General features: G+C 41.2%; 1 protein-coding gene across 1 annotated transcript in view; it reads right to left on the bottom strand.

Moving 5' to 3' along the window:
* LOC124598389 (Down syndrome cell adhesion molecule-like protein Dscam2) overlaps positions 1–15,614 on the bottom strand; it is a 449,350-nt gene that overhangs the window by 41,004 nt on the left and 392,732 nt on the right. The window contains exons 30-32 of the mRNA XM_047135997.1: positions 12,978–13,122; positions 12,732–12,919; positions 10,937–11,107 (exon numbers count right to left, since the gene is read on the bottom strand). Coding sequence (XP_046991953.1) covers positions 10,937–11,107; positions 12,732–12,919; positions 12,978–13,122 — 504 coding nt within the window. The remainder of the gene's footprint in view (positions 1–10,936; positions 11,108–12,731; positions 12,920–12,977; positions 13,123–15,614) is intronic.

Here is a 15,614-nt window from a genome sequence, read left to right as displayed (position 1 = left end):
CGGGAGAAAGTGTATTTTCAACCAGGGAATCCAGGAAAAATCTGGGAATTTTTTTTCATTGCTTACGTATACACCCTGATATGCCAAGCAGTAGTGGAGGAACAGGACACTTTTCTGTATTGGTGCAGATGGAAGGTGCAAGGATCCATGGAGGAAGATAAACAATCATGAAAATACATAAATAATGTAGATATACACGTGAATAAATTCAAAACAATACAACAAAAATAAGTGGGAAAAATTACAAAAAGGACAGAAAATGGATGGAGTTTCATGTTGATTTCAGTGTGTTTTTGCCTTTTGCTATCTGCCTATTGCCCAGCACAGAATCTCTCCATAGAGCTATCTCTGTCCTCACCACTACCACTCCCCACACTCCTACATTCTACATGCTTTGTAAAATCCATAAACCCAATCACCCAGGATGCCCCATTGTGGCCGCTGCTGTGCCCCCACTGGGAGAATCTCTGCTCTTGTGGACCAACACCCTCAGCCTATTACCCACAAACCTACCCTCCTATATAAAAGATACCAACCATTTCCCCCATCAACTCCCCACAGTTTGTGTTCCTTTACCATACAGTACCCTCCTCGTCACTATTGACACAACATCCCTTTACACTAACATCCCTAAGGCCCATGACCAAGTCACCATTGAATGCTACCTTTCCCAGTGCCTGATGGCAACCAAACTTACAACCTCCTTCCTGATCATGATGAACAACTACATCCTCACCCACAATTACTTGTCCTTTGAATGCATCACCTACAAATAAACCTGGGGTATGGCAGTGGGCACCTGCATGGCACAGTCCTATGCCAACCTACTCACAGACCATCTTTAGGAATCTTTCCTAAACACCCAGAATTCCAAACCCCTCACTTGTTCAGATTCATTGATGACATCTTTGTGATGTGGATTGAGGGTTAGAACACCCTATCCACATTCCTCTACAACCTCAACACCTTCTTCCCTATTTGCTTCATGTGGTCCTCCTCAACTCAACAATCCACATTCCTTGATGTTGACCATCACCTCAATGCTGGCTGCATCAGCATCTTCATTCTTTATCAGACCTATCAGCAACTGGCAATACCTCCACTCTGACAGCTGCCATGCAGTTCCTTACATACAGTCTAGCAATGCTTGGCTGTCCCATACATCTGTAGTGATGAGCAGTCAATCTCAAAATGTAGCTAGTGTCTCACTGAGGTCTTCACAGACCATAATTACCCTCCCAAACCTTTACAGAAACAGATCTCTCATGCCTTATCTCTCCAGACACCCACCTCTTCTCAAAATCCCATCATCTGACCACAGAGGAGAATACATGTGGCTCAGTACTACCCAAGACTGGAGCAACTGAATCACATTCTGTGCCAGGATTTCGACTACCTCTGATCGTGCCCTGAAATGAGGAATGTCCTACCCACTATCCTGCGCACTTCTCTCGCAGTAGTATTACACTGCCCATCGAACCTACACAATATCCTTGTCCATCCCTACACAACCCCTGCCCCCAACACCTTGCCTCATGGCTGATATTCCTCTAATAGACCTAGATGGAAGACCTGTCCCATACATCTTCACACCACCACCTACTCAAGTCCAGTCACGAGCACCACCTATCCCATCAAAGGCAGGGCTACCTGTGATACAAGTCAAATGATCTACAAGCTAAGTTACAACTGTGCTTTATTCTATGTGAGCATGACAACCAACAAGTTGTCTGACCACCAGAATGGCCATCAACAAACTTTGACCAATAAACAAGTGGACCACCTGGTTGCTAAGCAAGCTGCCCATCACAATGTTCTTCATTCTAATGACTGCTTCATAGCCTGTGCCATTTGGGTCCTTCTTACAAATACCACCTTTCCTTAATTGTGCAGGTGCAAATTCTCCCTGCAATTTATCTTGTGCTCCTGTAACCTGCCTGGCCTCAACCTTCATTAGTCATGGTCATTGTCCTTCACCCAACTTATCCCTTCCCTGTTGCCACTCCACAGCCTTTTATTCCGCACATACAGGCACAGTCTTCTTACTTCTCTCTTTTACCAGCCCCACTCCACCCTCCGGCCAATGTCCTGATGGCAACTAGCTGCCCTACCCTCTCTCCACCTAATCTCTGTAAGCTCTCACAAACATTATTTTACCATACCCCACCCATATGTTGCTCTCCCTCTCCCTCACCACCCTTGCCTAATTCTTATCCCCAACACCCAGCTTGCTTCTCCCATCATGTGCAGTTGCTGGCAGTCTGGCCTTGGCAACCGGAGACAGTGGTCATGTGAGTGTGTGCTGTGTTTGTTTGAATCTGTGTGTGTGTGTGTCCAGAATAAAGCCTTCTAGCTGAAAGCCTACATGATTAGTAGTCTTTTTGTTGTGCCTGTCTATGACTCAACATCTCTTCTGTATGGTGAGTAGCGATCTATCCTTTTCATATTATTGTCATTATGCCATACTGCATTTTCCATTGTTTGACATAGGAAGAAAAAATATATTGGTTGCCGCTGCCTCTAGGAATGTAAGCTCTCAGAGTTTAAACAGTGAACCACACTGTGATGCACTATGCCTCTCTTGTAATATCTGTCACTGGAGTTGGATGATATCTTCAAAATGATTTAATGCTTATTAAATGAACCTGTGACAATACTCGATGATTTTCTTTGGATCTTCTATATTTCTTCTATCAATCCTGTCTGGTACCAATCCCAGACCAACAGTCAATTCAAGTATTCATAGAATGAGGATTTTGTAAGCTTCCTGCTTCATGGGTGAACTATGGTACACTTCCTGAGGATTCTTCCAATGAATCTGTCTGCCACCATCCCAGATATTTCATTGATGTTATTGCTTCCAGTGATTGTTCCCTAATTGTGTAATCATATAAGGACCAGTCAAATAAAAATGGGACCAATGAAATAAAAGTAAGTGAACTGTTTATTTATTATTTCAAAGGTAATCACCATAACTGTTTGTATATTTATCCTGCTATGAGTCAAGACAGTCACTCAATAAGAGCCTTCATGGAAAAATGTTTGTCTTTGCCTACAAAGCCATGATTGTACCCAGGAGTGCACCTCTTTGTTCAAAGCAAATGATAGTCACAAATGTGTTTCTTTAGGGCTCCAAAAGTATGTAAATTGCATGGGGAGATATTGGGACTGCATGAAGGAAGTGTAAGGCCTTCCCAACTAAACTTCTGCAGAGTGGTAAAAACAACCTAACCATCATGTGGACCTAGACACATTTTTCCATGAAGGCATTGACTGTACCATGTCACAGAAGGCTAAATATATTAACTGTTATAATGTTTACTTTTGAAATAATGAACAGTTTACTTACTTCTTTTCTGGATGCCTCATTTTCTTTTGACTGCCATAGAAAAAATAATAGGCCTATTTAATGCAATATGTTAATTTGTTGATACTGAGAGTCAACTTTCAATCCCAGTACCAAGTGCCAATCCTTCACACATCTTCCTGTGAAGGAACAACCTTTTGGAAGAATACAAAATATATAAACATTCCTACCTAAATTTAAAAGCTATTTTGAATGATGTGTTTGCATTGAAAAACAGACACTATTTTGATTGTGCCGCATCTCTTATAAATGTGAAAATTAGCCTATTCCTACTGATATTGAACTATGTGTCATGTTTTTCATATGTTTTATACATAAGACTTCCTATATATCTTAATCATACAGGGTGGTGCAAGTAAAAGTGGCCTGGATGAGTGGATGTGATTGGATGCAGCATTACTGAATGTGGATGTGATTGGATGCAGCATTACTGGATGAGGGAAAGACCTACAGTTACTTCCAACAGGATGGAAAAAATGGAACTTTTATTTTTGAGTGAGTTTATTGTTTTCTTAATTTCAGTAGGAGAGGTGGGTTGGATTTCAATTTCATCAAATTGCATAGGCATTGCCTCTTCCATATATAGCCTTGCATTTTCTAATAAATAGCTAAACCCTATTTTCTCTGCAACACTTAAAAATCGCTATTAAAATATTTTCTACTTTTGACTTTGTGTTAACAAACTTTTCATTGAGTTTTCTATGTGCAGTCTTCCTGTGCTCTCAGTTTTCCTTTTAACAGTATTCCAAATTGTTTTAATTTTATTATCAGAGGTACTTCTACTCATACATAACACGTACTTCTGGACCATTTAAATAACTTTTCTTAATACAGTGCAGTAATTTTTATAATGTTTGACAGTTTCTGGATCATTACTCCATCTAGCTATAAGATACATTTCCCTTTTCTATTTACAAGATATTTTTCTGCCTTTAGTTGACCATGGCTCTTTAGCTGGTTTCTTACAGTTATGTTTCACTAGTTTCTTAGGGAAACTGTTTACAAATATACAGGGTTACTCTGAATGATGGACCCATTTTAAAAACTTTATTCAAGTACAAATCCAAAATGAACAAGCTTAATACCAATGAAAAGAGGAAGTTTCAAAGTTTTTTCATAATGTTTGATACCAATTTAATAAATGTAATAATTTGTATTTAATTAGTTTCTAATGTTTATTTAATAATTACAAATGTTATAAATGTTCAACGTGGCTTCTTTGCTAAAAATTACATACTGTAGAAATGCATCATCCTCCATCTTTGCTAGCAAATAACCACAAAATGCAAGATGCTTCTATCTGTCATTGGGGTTGTGAGCTTGCACATGTTGTAATTAGAAGAGCTAGTACAGCAAACATTGTCTCAGAACTTCCCGTACAGTTGGTTGGGGTATTCCAAGTTCTTGACCGGTTGGGACTGCGCACAAAACTTCCTTCAATCTGTTGGACATCATCCTCTGACACACGAAGTTGGCCTGTGCTTTTTCCTTTGCGCACACTCCCAGTCTGTTTAAATTGCTTAAACCAATGGCTAATGCTTTTGTGAGTTGGTGGTTGAATACCAAATTTGATATGAAATGCCCACTGCACTTCAATTTGTGACACTTTTCACAAACTCAAGAATGTAGAAAACCCTGTGCTCCACAGTCACCATCTCACTCACAAATGGAATGACGGCCCTATTGCAGTGCGAACTCTACTGGCTGCTTCTGAAACCATCACCTCCTGCCAAAAATTTGGCATAAAGCTTGTTCATTTTGGATTTGTACTTGAATACATATGACTTTTTGAAAATGCGTCCATCATTTAGAATAAACCTGTACTCACAAAGGTATCATGAAATAGATTAAATTTTAAATTGGCATTAGATTCACTGTACACCTCATCCCAGTCTAATTGTTACAAGCTTTCCCTAAAATTTGCAATTGTTAAATCGTTAATTGAATGCACTATTTTGGAAGACTGTTTTGCATTACTGTATGGAGCTATGTCATATACTGTAACTAGCTGTGCATCATGATCAGACAGACCATTATGAACAGGAAAGTCCATTTCTGTAATACACTTCTTATGCTTTATGTAAATTTATGGCCAAGAACTAATGTTTTATGATATCGCTAATTTTGTAGGTTTCTGAAGCTGACAAATTAATTTGTTGAAACAGGTGTAGTGAAATAAAAAGATCTGTCCAACTGATGACTCAATTTTATTCTGAAATAAATATTCCTTGTTGCCTCAGGACACATCTTCCCAGTCATCCCTCCTTTTATTAAAGCTATGCCACATATTTCTTCTCTCATTGATTTTATTCAGTACCTATCTCTTCATCAGTTACTCAATCCACCCATTCAATCTTCATTCTCATAACATTTTTACATTCACTCTTCAGCATTCTTCTGTAGCAACACAATTCTGAGGCTTCTATTCTTGTCTGCACCACTGATCACTTATGTATTAGGGCAAGAGTCTAAAACTGCCATAATTGATACAGCTGATTCCCTGAGTGTTGTGCACCAAGAATTAAATATTGCAGAAGATGCACACTGGCCAGCGCTTGGCATTATAGCATTATTTGTACTTCTCCTCAGCAATCAGAGTCACTATGCAAGCCGGCAACCTCCCAGCTTCGGTCCTGGTGATGAGGTGTTTTATGTAGTCATCTGAGCTATCGTCTGGTTGAATCAGGAAGATTATAGCTACTGTTGTTTCAGGTTTGTGACCATGGAGTAGAAAGACCAGTGTATGTTGTGACATGCATATTTATCACAACATCTTATTAAAGCATTCTGTGATGCTGTTCTTCTGTGGATGGTAGGCAGCAATCATCCTGGGAGTGATGTTGCTACATGAAATTATCACTGATACTAGCCCAATGGAAAACTTCTCTGTGATCAGAGATCATCACACGGGATGCTCCGTGCTTCAGAATGACGTCTTCTACAAGGGACCTTGCAGTTTCAGGAGCTTTGGCAGTTGACACAGATTCAGTGACAGCATAGTGGGTGATACCAGATACTGCAGAGGTAAAAGCATTGGTGTTTCCTCACCATGGCCCACATAGTGTCTAATGTATCAGTAGAAATTGGGCCAGTGGTATCTGCATCAGATTTGGTGTAGTGTCTTTATAAATCCCAAGTGAACAGATTCTGGAGAATCATGGAAATACCTCAGGATCATTGGTTATGGATGAGCTTTGATGATAAGCAACCAATAACACCAGTCGAATCATAGTCCCTCTTACACGATGTTCAGTCTATTAATTGGAATCCACTTTTGGTTGGTACCTCAATCTTCAAGGCTTACATGTTTTTCAGCAATGCTGGAACTTTCCTGTGTTCAGCAGGGATGTCATTTAATACACTGATGATTGGGATTTTGTCCACGCTGATGTGTTCTGCCAAAGGCTTTCTTGAAAGGCAGTCAGCATCCTGGTATTTGCATCCACTTTTGTGTACCATGCGATATTATACTCTTGAAGCTTCAAAGCCGCTCTCATGAGTCAACCTGATGGATTCTGAGAAAATTTCTTGCATCAGAAATGTTCTGAGGAGTTGGAAAATCTGTGACTGCTCTTTTTTTCTCTGAACCAGGACAGATTCCATCAGCACTCACTAAGTGCCCAAAGACTTTTATCTCTTGGGCGACGAAGAGCCCCTTTTATGGATTCAGGTTGAAACGTGCTGTCTGAACAAAACTGAACACAATTGTCAGTTGGCTTAAATATTCTTCAAATATTTTTGAAAAAAAGAAAATGTCACTGAGACAGCAAAGACATGTCATCCATTGAAGGTGTTGAAGGAGGTTGTCTATCTTCTGTGCGAAGGTGGCTGGAGCATTACACAGTTCAAATCGCATAACTTTGAACACACAGAGCCTGTCAGGAGTTATGAAGGTGGTCCTTTCCCAGTCAGCCTTGCCCAGTAGGGCGTTTCAATGTTCATAATTCAGAAATGGTGTGCTCCATTAGAGCAGTTTATGTTGTTATGAATGTGTATCAATTGATAGACATCTTTCTTTGTGATTTTTTTCAGTTGTCAAGAGTCGACACAGAAATGCCACATGCTGTCCTCTTTCACAAGGACTACCAGAGAGATCTGAAGACTCACTGAAGATTCAGGTATGTCATCTTGCAGCCTCTTCACCACTTTTTCCTAAATTATCCATTATTCAGGTGATGATGCATTATATGATTGGCACACTGTATGAGTGTCAGCTAAATGGTGGGTAATCTCCACTGTTGATACAGTGTTTCATCATGCACAACTTGATCTGTCTTTTCCCCACTCTGGAAACTGATGCAGAATGGATAATACTCCCTGACATTGTTCCTTGGTCAGGATAGATCCTATTAACAGTTAATAGTGTCTTAAGATGTTGGATAACAACCTGGTCAAAAATGACCCAGAGCAATCTTTGTTATGTGTGCTTGTTGGAATAGCTTTGTCAGTCTGGAACTGTGATCTTCCACAGCCTATGATTGCTTGTGATGCCTGCCAGAAGTCCCATCTGAGAGTAACATCATAACTACAGTCTTTTAAAACAGCAAATTCTAAGAGCTGTGTTCTATCAGCAATAGTTATTTTTGCAGTAGATGTTCCTGTTGGCTAGATGTATTTCCAACTCATGATCTTCATTATGACTATTTTAATATCACAAACCATAGTATTCTTTAGATGGCAATGGTAGCATTTGACATTACAGGAAAAGATGTCCCTGTATTGATTGAATTGACTAGTGCCCATACAGGTTCACCATCAGTAATGGTGATGAGATTTCCTGTTATCTTGATAATTGTTGTCCAAGGAGGATAACCATCTGTGGGGATGTAACCTCTGTAGGTTGCCACCTCAGTTTTTCTGAATTTGGCATCTAGGTAAGCAACAGGGAATGCTAAGCCATGTTGGGGAGTGAACTCATCCACAGTACAGTTACGAGCGTCAGTCCACAGATCGACCATAATTGTCTGCAGTTGACTGGCATGAATAGGACAGTTGTGATGGCTGATGTCTTGTGGTGTAACAGTAGTCAAACACTCATTTTCTCTCTCTGCACTTGCACAAAATGCGTCCAGGGCATCCACAGTGAAAACAGAATAGCGTGTTGTCCTCCTTCCTCCAAATGTCGGTTCTTCTATGTGGTGTTCTGCTTGGTGGAGTAGTTAGTTGTAGCTGGGTTAGTCATATGCTGAGTTGTCTTTTGATGGTGGTGGCATAGGTTTTAGTTGGCCGAGTCCATTCTTCATGGTCTGTTCAACTTGTGATGGAGACTGGTGGCAAAGATTGATACACTTCCTCTTCGACATTCTCTGTTACCTCCGGAAACATGGGGTCGATGCCCTTGGCCCCTATCTGTTGTGTACTTGGTCTGACATTTCTGGCTGCCATACACTGCTGTATCTCTTGTCTTACTTTCTGGCATTTGAGAGAAGCAAGGTCTTGGTGGTCTTCCACAACTCCCAGAGGATCACATTTGAGAGTCGGTCATATCTCTTTCATCCAGATTTTATTTATTTATTTATTTATTTGTTTCCTTGGTGCAGTGGCACCACTTGATGAATTGTTCTGTTGTTGTGACATCCTTTTGCCAAAAGAGCGTGGTACATGTCTTGTGTGAATCCTTTCATTGAATGTGGGATTTTCTTGCCGTCTGTCATGTGCTGATTCGCAATGTTGCAAAGGGCCAAAACATTTTGCGTGTATAATTGTGTCATTTCACCATAGTGTTGGGCCCTGTTCTTTAATTGTTCTTCTGTGAAATTGACTTGCTTTTGATTGTCATGAGATGTTTCCTTCTGTTTGGCTGGAATTTGTCCAATCTATTAAGGTTCTCTTCATTGTTTTTGAACTACTATAGTCGGGTGCCATCGAAGTAAAAGCACATGCTTGTCAAACACATCACGTCATCCTAACTGTTATATTTGGTAACTCAGTCAAAGCCTTTCAGCCTTTGGTTGGGTGCCAGCCACCCTCTGGAAAGCACTGATGGGTTTCTGATGTACAGCTGACTTAGAATGGAACAATGTGATTTCTGCAGCTCCCATTTTTTAATTTCTTTTATGTGTACTCAGTGATGTAGCACAATGGCACATTGGACTTGCATTCAATAGTGCGATGGTTCATATGCTGCTCATCCAGTCGTCCGGATTTAGGTTTTCTGTGATTTCCCTAAATCACTCGTGTCAAATGCCATGATTGTTCCTTTGAAACAGGCATGAACAATTTCCTTCCCCATCCTTTTATAATCTGAACGTATGCTCCTTCTCTAATGACCATGCTATCAATGGGATGTTAAACTCTGATCTTCATTCATCCTTCCTTCCTCTTATATGTGAAATCTCACGTATTAGAGAAGTCCCAATTAGCTTTAAACTTGAAATGCATTAATTTAACAGTTTTGACTAATTCCCTTTCCTGCTGCAGGACTTTTACTCACTTTATCAGCAGCCACAATCCCACACAGAAGACTGAGTACCCTTCAGGAAGAAAAGATGTAGGTTATGCATAGTGGTACCAGAAAAATTACAAAGCAAGATATAGAGGCAAATTCATGGTTCAGTTTTAGCTGGATAATGTGCCTGCAGAGCCACAGAACACAGTTGTTGTTGTTGATGTCTTCAGTCCTGAGACTGGTTTGATGCAGCTCTCCATGCTACTCTATCCTGTGCAAGCTTCTTCATCTCCCAGTACTTACTGCGACCTACATCCTTTTGAATCTGCTTAGTGTATTCATCTCTTGGTCTCCCTCTACAATTTTTACCCACCACGTTGCCCTCCAATGCTAAATTTGTGATCCCTTGATGCCTCAGAACATGTCCTACCAACCGGTCCCTTCTTCTAGTCAAGTTGTGCCACAAACTCCTCTTCTCCCCAATTCTACTCAATACCTCCTCATTAGTTACGTGATCTACCCATCTAATCTTCAGCATTCTTCTGTAGCACCACATTTCAAGAGCTTCTATTCTCTTCTTGTCCAAACTATTTATCGTCCATGTTTCACTTCCATACATGGCTACACTCCATACAAATACTTTCAGAAACGACTTCCTGACACTTAAATCTATACTCAATGTTAACAAATTTCTCTTCTTCTGAAACGCTTTCCTTGCGTTTCACAAAATGACTGGTGGATGAGTGCAAACAGGATGTCAGTCATTACACAAAAAAAAATTGTCACATGTGCTCAAAGGGCTGAACTCAGTCATCAAAACACTTCCTTGCAGAGGTTACCCGAGGTAGATAAACCATTTCATATGACTGTCATGGATATATTTGGGCCATTTTCTCAAACACCAGCAGGAAATCATTATGTGCTATTGATAATTTACTTCTGTAAAGTGAGCCGGGAGCAGTCACATTTAAACCCCTCACAGTTCAACCTCACTGTTGATGCTAGCAACTTCAAAGTACAATGGTTGTTGACCATTTACAGTAATAAAGAAGTATTTGTATCTACTGACTATCTTCTGATGCACCTGTATCCTTCTTTGGCAGAGAACTGCCGCCCACACCTAGCCATTCCTGAAACTATTTTAGTCTACCTTTTTTGGAAGGCAATTTGAATGTACGTACCTCGATGCTTCCTGTTGCTCCGATGAGGTCGTTCATGTTGAGCACTGCTATTGTTTTCTGAATGTCCAAATGTTTTGAACTCAATTGTATAATCTAAAGCTGTTGGATTCACCGATCTTGGACAATCAGATGAAACAGCAAATGTAGCATACGGACTCATCTCATATATATCTGAAATATTTTCAAAATCATTGTATTTTCCATGTGAAATAAGAAAGAATAAATATCTTTGTCAAACATTTACATTTTTTTCAGCTAGATACTTCCAGAATGAGATTTTCACTCTGCAGCGGAGTGTGCGCTGATATGAAACTTCCTGGCAGATTAAAACTGTGTGCCCGACCGAGTCGAACTCGGGACCTTTGCCTTTCGCGGGCAAGCGCTCTACCATCTGAGCTACCGAAGCACGACTCACGCCCGGTACTCACAGCTTTACTTCTGCCAGTATCTCGTCTCCTACCTTCCAAACTTTACAGAAGCTCTCCTGCGAACCTGCAGAACTAGCACTCCTGAAAGAAAGGATATAGCGGAGACATGGCTTAGCCACAGCCTGGGGGATGTTTCCAGAATGAGATTTTCACTCTGCAGCGGAGTGTGCGCTGATATGAAACTTCCTGGCAGATTAAAACTGTGTGCCCGACCGAGACTCGAACTCGGGACCTTTGCCTTTCGCGGGCAAGCGCTCTACCATCTGAGCTACCGAAGCACGACTCACGCCCGGTACTCACAGCTTTACTTCTCCCAGTATCTCGTCTCCTACCTTCCAAACTTTACAGAAGCTCTCCTGCGAACCTGCAGAACTAGCACTCCTGAAAGAAAGGATATAGCGGAGACATGGCTTAGCCACAGCCTGGGGGATGTTTCCAGAATGAGATTTTCACTCTGCAGCGGAGTGTGCGCTGATATGAAACTTCCTGGCAGATTAAAACTGTGTGCCCGACCGAGACTCGAACTCGGGACCTTTGCCTTTCGCGGGCAAGGGCTCTACCATCTGAGCTACCGAAGCACGACTCACGCCCGGTACTCACAGCTTTACTTCTGCCAGTATCTCGTCTCCTACCTTCCAAACTTTACAGAAGCTCTCCTGCGAACCTGCAGAACTAGCACTCCTGAAAGAAAGGATATAGCGGAGACATGGCTTAGCCACAGCCTGGGGGATGTTTCCAGAATGAGATTTTCACTCTGCAGCGGAGTGTGCGCTGATATGAAACTTCCTGGCAGATTAAAACTGTGTGCCCGACCGAGACTCGAACTCGGGACCTTTGCCTTTCGCGGGCAAGCGCTCTACCATCTGAGCTACCGAAGCACGACTCACGCCCGGTACTCACAGCTTTACTTCTGCCAGTATCTCGTCTCCTACCTTCCAAACTTTACAGAAGCTCTCCTGCGAACCTGCAGAACTAGCACTCCTGGAAGGTAGGAGACGAGATACTGGCAGAAGTAAAGCTGTGAGTACCGGGCGTGAGTCGTGCTTCGGTAGCTCAGATGGTAGAGCGCTTGCCCGCGAAAGGCAAAGGTCCCGAGTTCGAGTCTCGGTCGGGCACACAGTTTTAATCTGCCAGGAAGTTTCATATCAGCTAGATACTTGTTTCTATAATTATGAACCTAATATATAAATATGTCCACAAAAAAAGAAAAAATTATCTCATTGCTCTTCTTCACATTCTCTCCTACATTTTTGTGAGCTGGTTTGCTTTTGTGTGTGAGCAAGGACTGTCTGTGTTGTGCATTACTTACTTATTAAAAATAGAAAGTCAAGAAATATTATTGCTAGAAAGTCTGACATTTGTCTCACCAGATGATGTATCCATTTGTTTTGAAGTGTGATGTTCATCTGATTTACTTGGTGAAGATGAATATATCTGTTGGAAATTTCGTTTATTGTCCATTTCAGCAGCTGCTTTGCAAATGCTGGCACTTTCAAGAGCATCCTGACATGCTCTGCCACCAAGACTATCCTTGCACTGTCTGCAAGAAGAAATACTTCTACACAAAGCAAGAAAAATTAGCAAATAAATATACTAGGGCTTCACTAACTTACTTTCTGCGTATTGCAACATATATCAGAAGTCCAGCACTTAATAATAAAACTGCAGAACAGACTATGGATACCACGACATAGATGTCTTCATAGAAGTGGGGAGTATCTGTCAAGCTTTGACTTTCCTGCATTGGAGCAACAGTTGCTGGAAAAAGAGAATAGCTCACTGTACTCTTACTTAAAAATATATGCATACTGGTTGATTCTATATTCATTGAAATTTCAGCACCAAACTTTCTTAACTAATAATAAATATTGTGCCAACTTTGCTGATGACTTTTTTTGTTATTTTTCATGCAGGGTGTGTGATGAAGCAAGCTGGGATATTTTTACTTCCTCTCTTGTTTTGCCATCTGCCTCCTTAAATTCGTTTTTTTCACTTTTAACTCATTATCATTAAGATATGGGAGTATAATCTGCATTTCCATAAAAGAGAAAGGTTGGCCCTCAGTTTTAAAGAATATAACACCAGATTTAATTTTGTGCTTAGTTTTATGTATTTAATTGATTTTCTAATTTATTTTGACTATTCCTAGTTACTATCTTTTGTTACAGGGTGAAATCAGTAATTGTTTCATAGCTTAAATTCTATTGTTGACTTATAAACAAATATAAAATCTGTACTAATGACAAACATTTGGAATTCAAAACACAGCCACTTATAAACAAATATAAATTCTGTACTAATTACAAATATTTGGAATTTGAAACACAGCCATTCTTAAAGTATTTCTTTGGCTCTATTCGAAAACATGTTAGCAAAGCCAGCCCCTAATTAATTCCAAAGTAATTACCAATTTTGTCAAAAGTATTGTTTGCATAACTATATCTGTTGATTTCATGATTTAAACAAATAATTCCACCTAACTCTTGTAGTAGAAGAAACTGTTAAAATTTTTTCTAGGTATTCTGTTTATGGGTTTATTGTTGTAGGATTGCTGGATCCAATGATGCACACTATACCACATGTAATAAGCACTATTTTATTACTTGGAAGCACACATATACAGTTATAAACATTCTTGATTCTCAGTGCATGGGTGTACCGTTTTGCGTGCGGCCACAGACTGGTCACAGAGAGCTTGGTGTCATCGCGCACCATGATGTGAGTGCACAATGCCAAGTCCTTATGCAGAAATACAGGAGGGAGCGAGTGCAGTCGAAGAGAAGGCACGTGATTGTTAGTGATTAGCTCCTTAACATGGCCGACAAATGTCGAGTCGCAAATTTGATCTGGGGGAAGTGAAGGCTTGACTAGCTCTGCTGGGAGAGTGAGGGGTTCTCCATACAGTACTTCTGCCAGGGACATGCCAAGGTCCTCTTTGTACGCAGCCCGAATGCCTAACATTACCCATGGTAATGCGTCAGCCCACTCACCTTCATGGCACAACAGGAAAGCTTTAAGCATTCAGTGCCAGCGTTCGACAGCTTATGGGTGGTGGTATGCTGTAGTCCTAAATCGTTTCACTCCACACAGTTCACAAAGCTGTCGGAAGAGGGCACACTCGAACTGGCATCCGTAGTCAGTGGTGATAGAACTTGGGCAGCCGTAGCGTGAGATCCACATTTATAAAAGAGCTCAGGCCACTGAGTCAGCTGTGATAGTAGTGAGAGGAATTACCTCTACCCAGCAGGTAAACCTGTCAATGGCGGACAGTATGTAATGGAAGGGGCCCGAGGGGGTTAAGGGTCAGACAATATTGGTGTGTGTGTGTGTGCTGGAATCTTCTTTTTCCCACATCGAATGTACCCTTGGGGGGGGCTGTGCATGGTATCCTACTTTCGCGCACTGTCAAGCCACACATGCTTGTGCCCAACTGTGACATTGTTTTATCATCCAGGGCCAAACGAAACATTTAGATACCAGACGTGCGGTGGCATGAATGCCAGGGTGTGCCAAGTCGTGGACAGTATTAAAAATGTCCTGGCAGAGAGCTGCAGGAATCACTGGACATATGCATCCTGTTGAAATGTCACAGCAGATGGGTGATGAAAACCCAGGAATGTCTGTAACTGTAGTTTGAGTCCTGTTTCAACATTGGAGCACCACAATGTGGCAAGTTCATTATCCTCTGTTTACAATTTAGAGAGTTCACTGAGGTCCAGTTGTGAAGATAAAACTGACACACAAGATAGAAAATTGGCGATGACGTTGTCTGCCCCTCTGACATAACGTATGTTGTACATAAACTGACATATGAGGTCCATATGTCGAAAACATCTTGGGGATGAGTCCTTGCCTGTGTTACGGAAAGTGTACACCACTGGCTCGTGGTCAATAAATACCACAAGATGGCGACCTTCGATATCATCTTGGAAATATTTGGTGGTGGCGTAAATAGCAAACAGTTCCCGGTCGAAGGTCGACCATTTACGTTGGGAAGCGGACAGTTTGTGTGAGAAAAATTTGAGCGGCTATACTACAGAAACCATGGATTGCTGAAGTACCGCCCCCACTGCTGTATCACTAGCACCTGTATTAAGCGAGATGGGTGCATCAGGAATGGGGTGAGTGAGCGTAACGGCCATCTGTAAGGCTTTTAGGTTATCAAATGCGCAACGCATATCTGGAGTCCACGTGACCGCCTGAGACCCTGAAGTGTTTTTTTCCTGCAAGAGCATCCGTAAGTGGGGCTT

This window comes from Schistocerca americana, chromosome 1, assembly GCF_021461395.2.
Source record: "Schistocerca americana isolate TAMUIC-IGC-003095 chromosome 1, iqSchAmer2.1, whole genome shotgun sequence".
Taxonomy (NCBI): domain Eukaryota; kingdom Metazoa; phylum Arthropoda; class Insecta; order Orthoptera; family Acrididae; genus Schistocerca; species Schistocerca americana.
The sequence above is the reverse complement of the archived record's forward strand: the minus strand, read 5'-3'. Positions and strand labels throughout refer to the sequence as shown.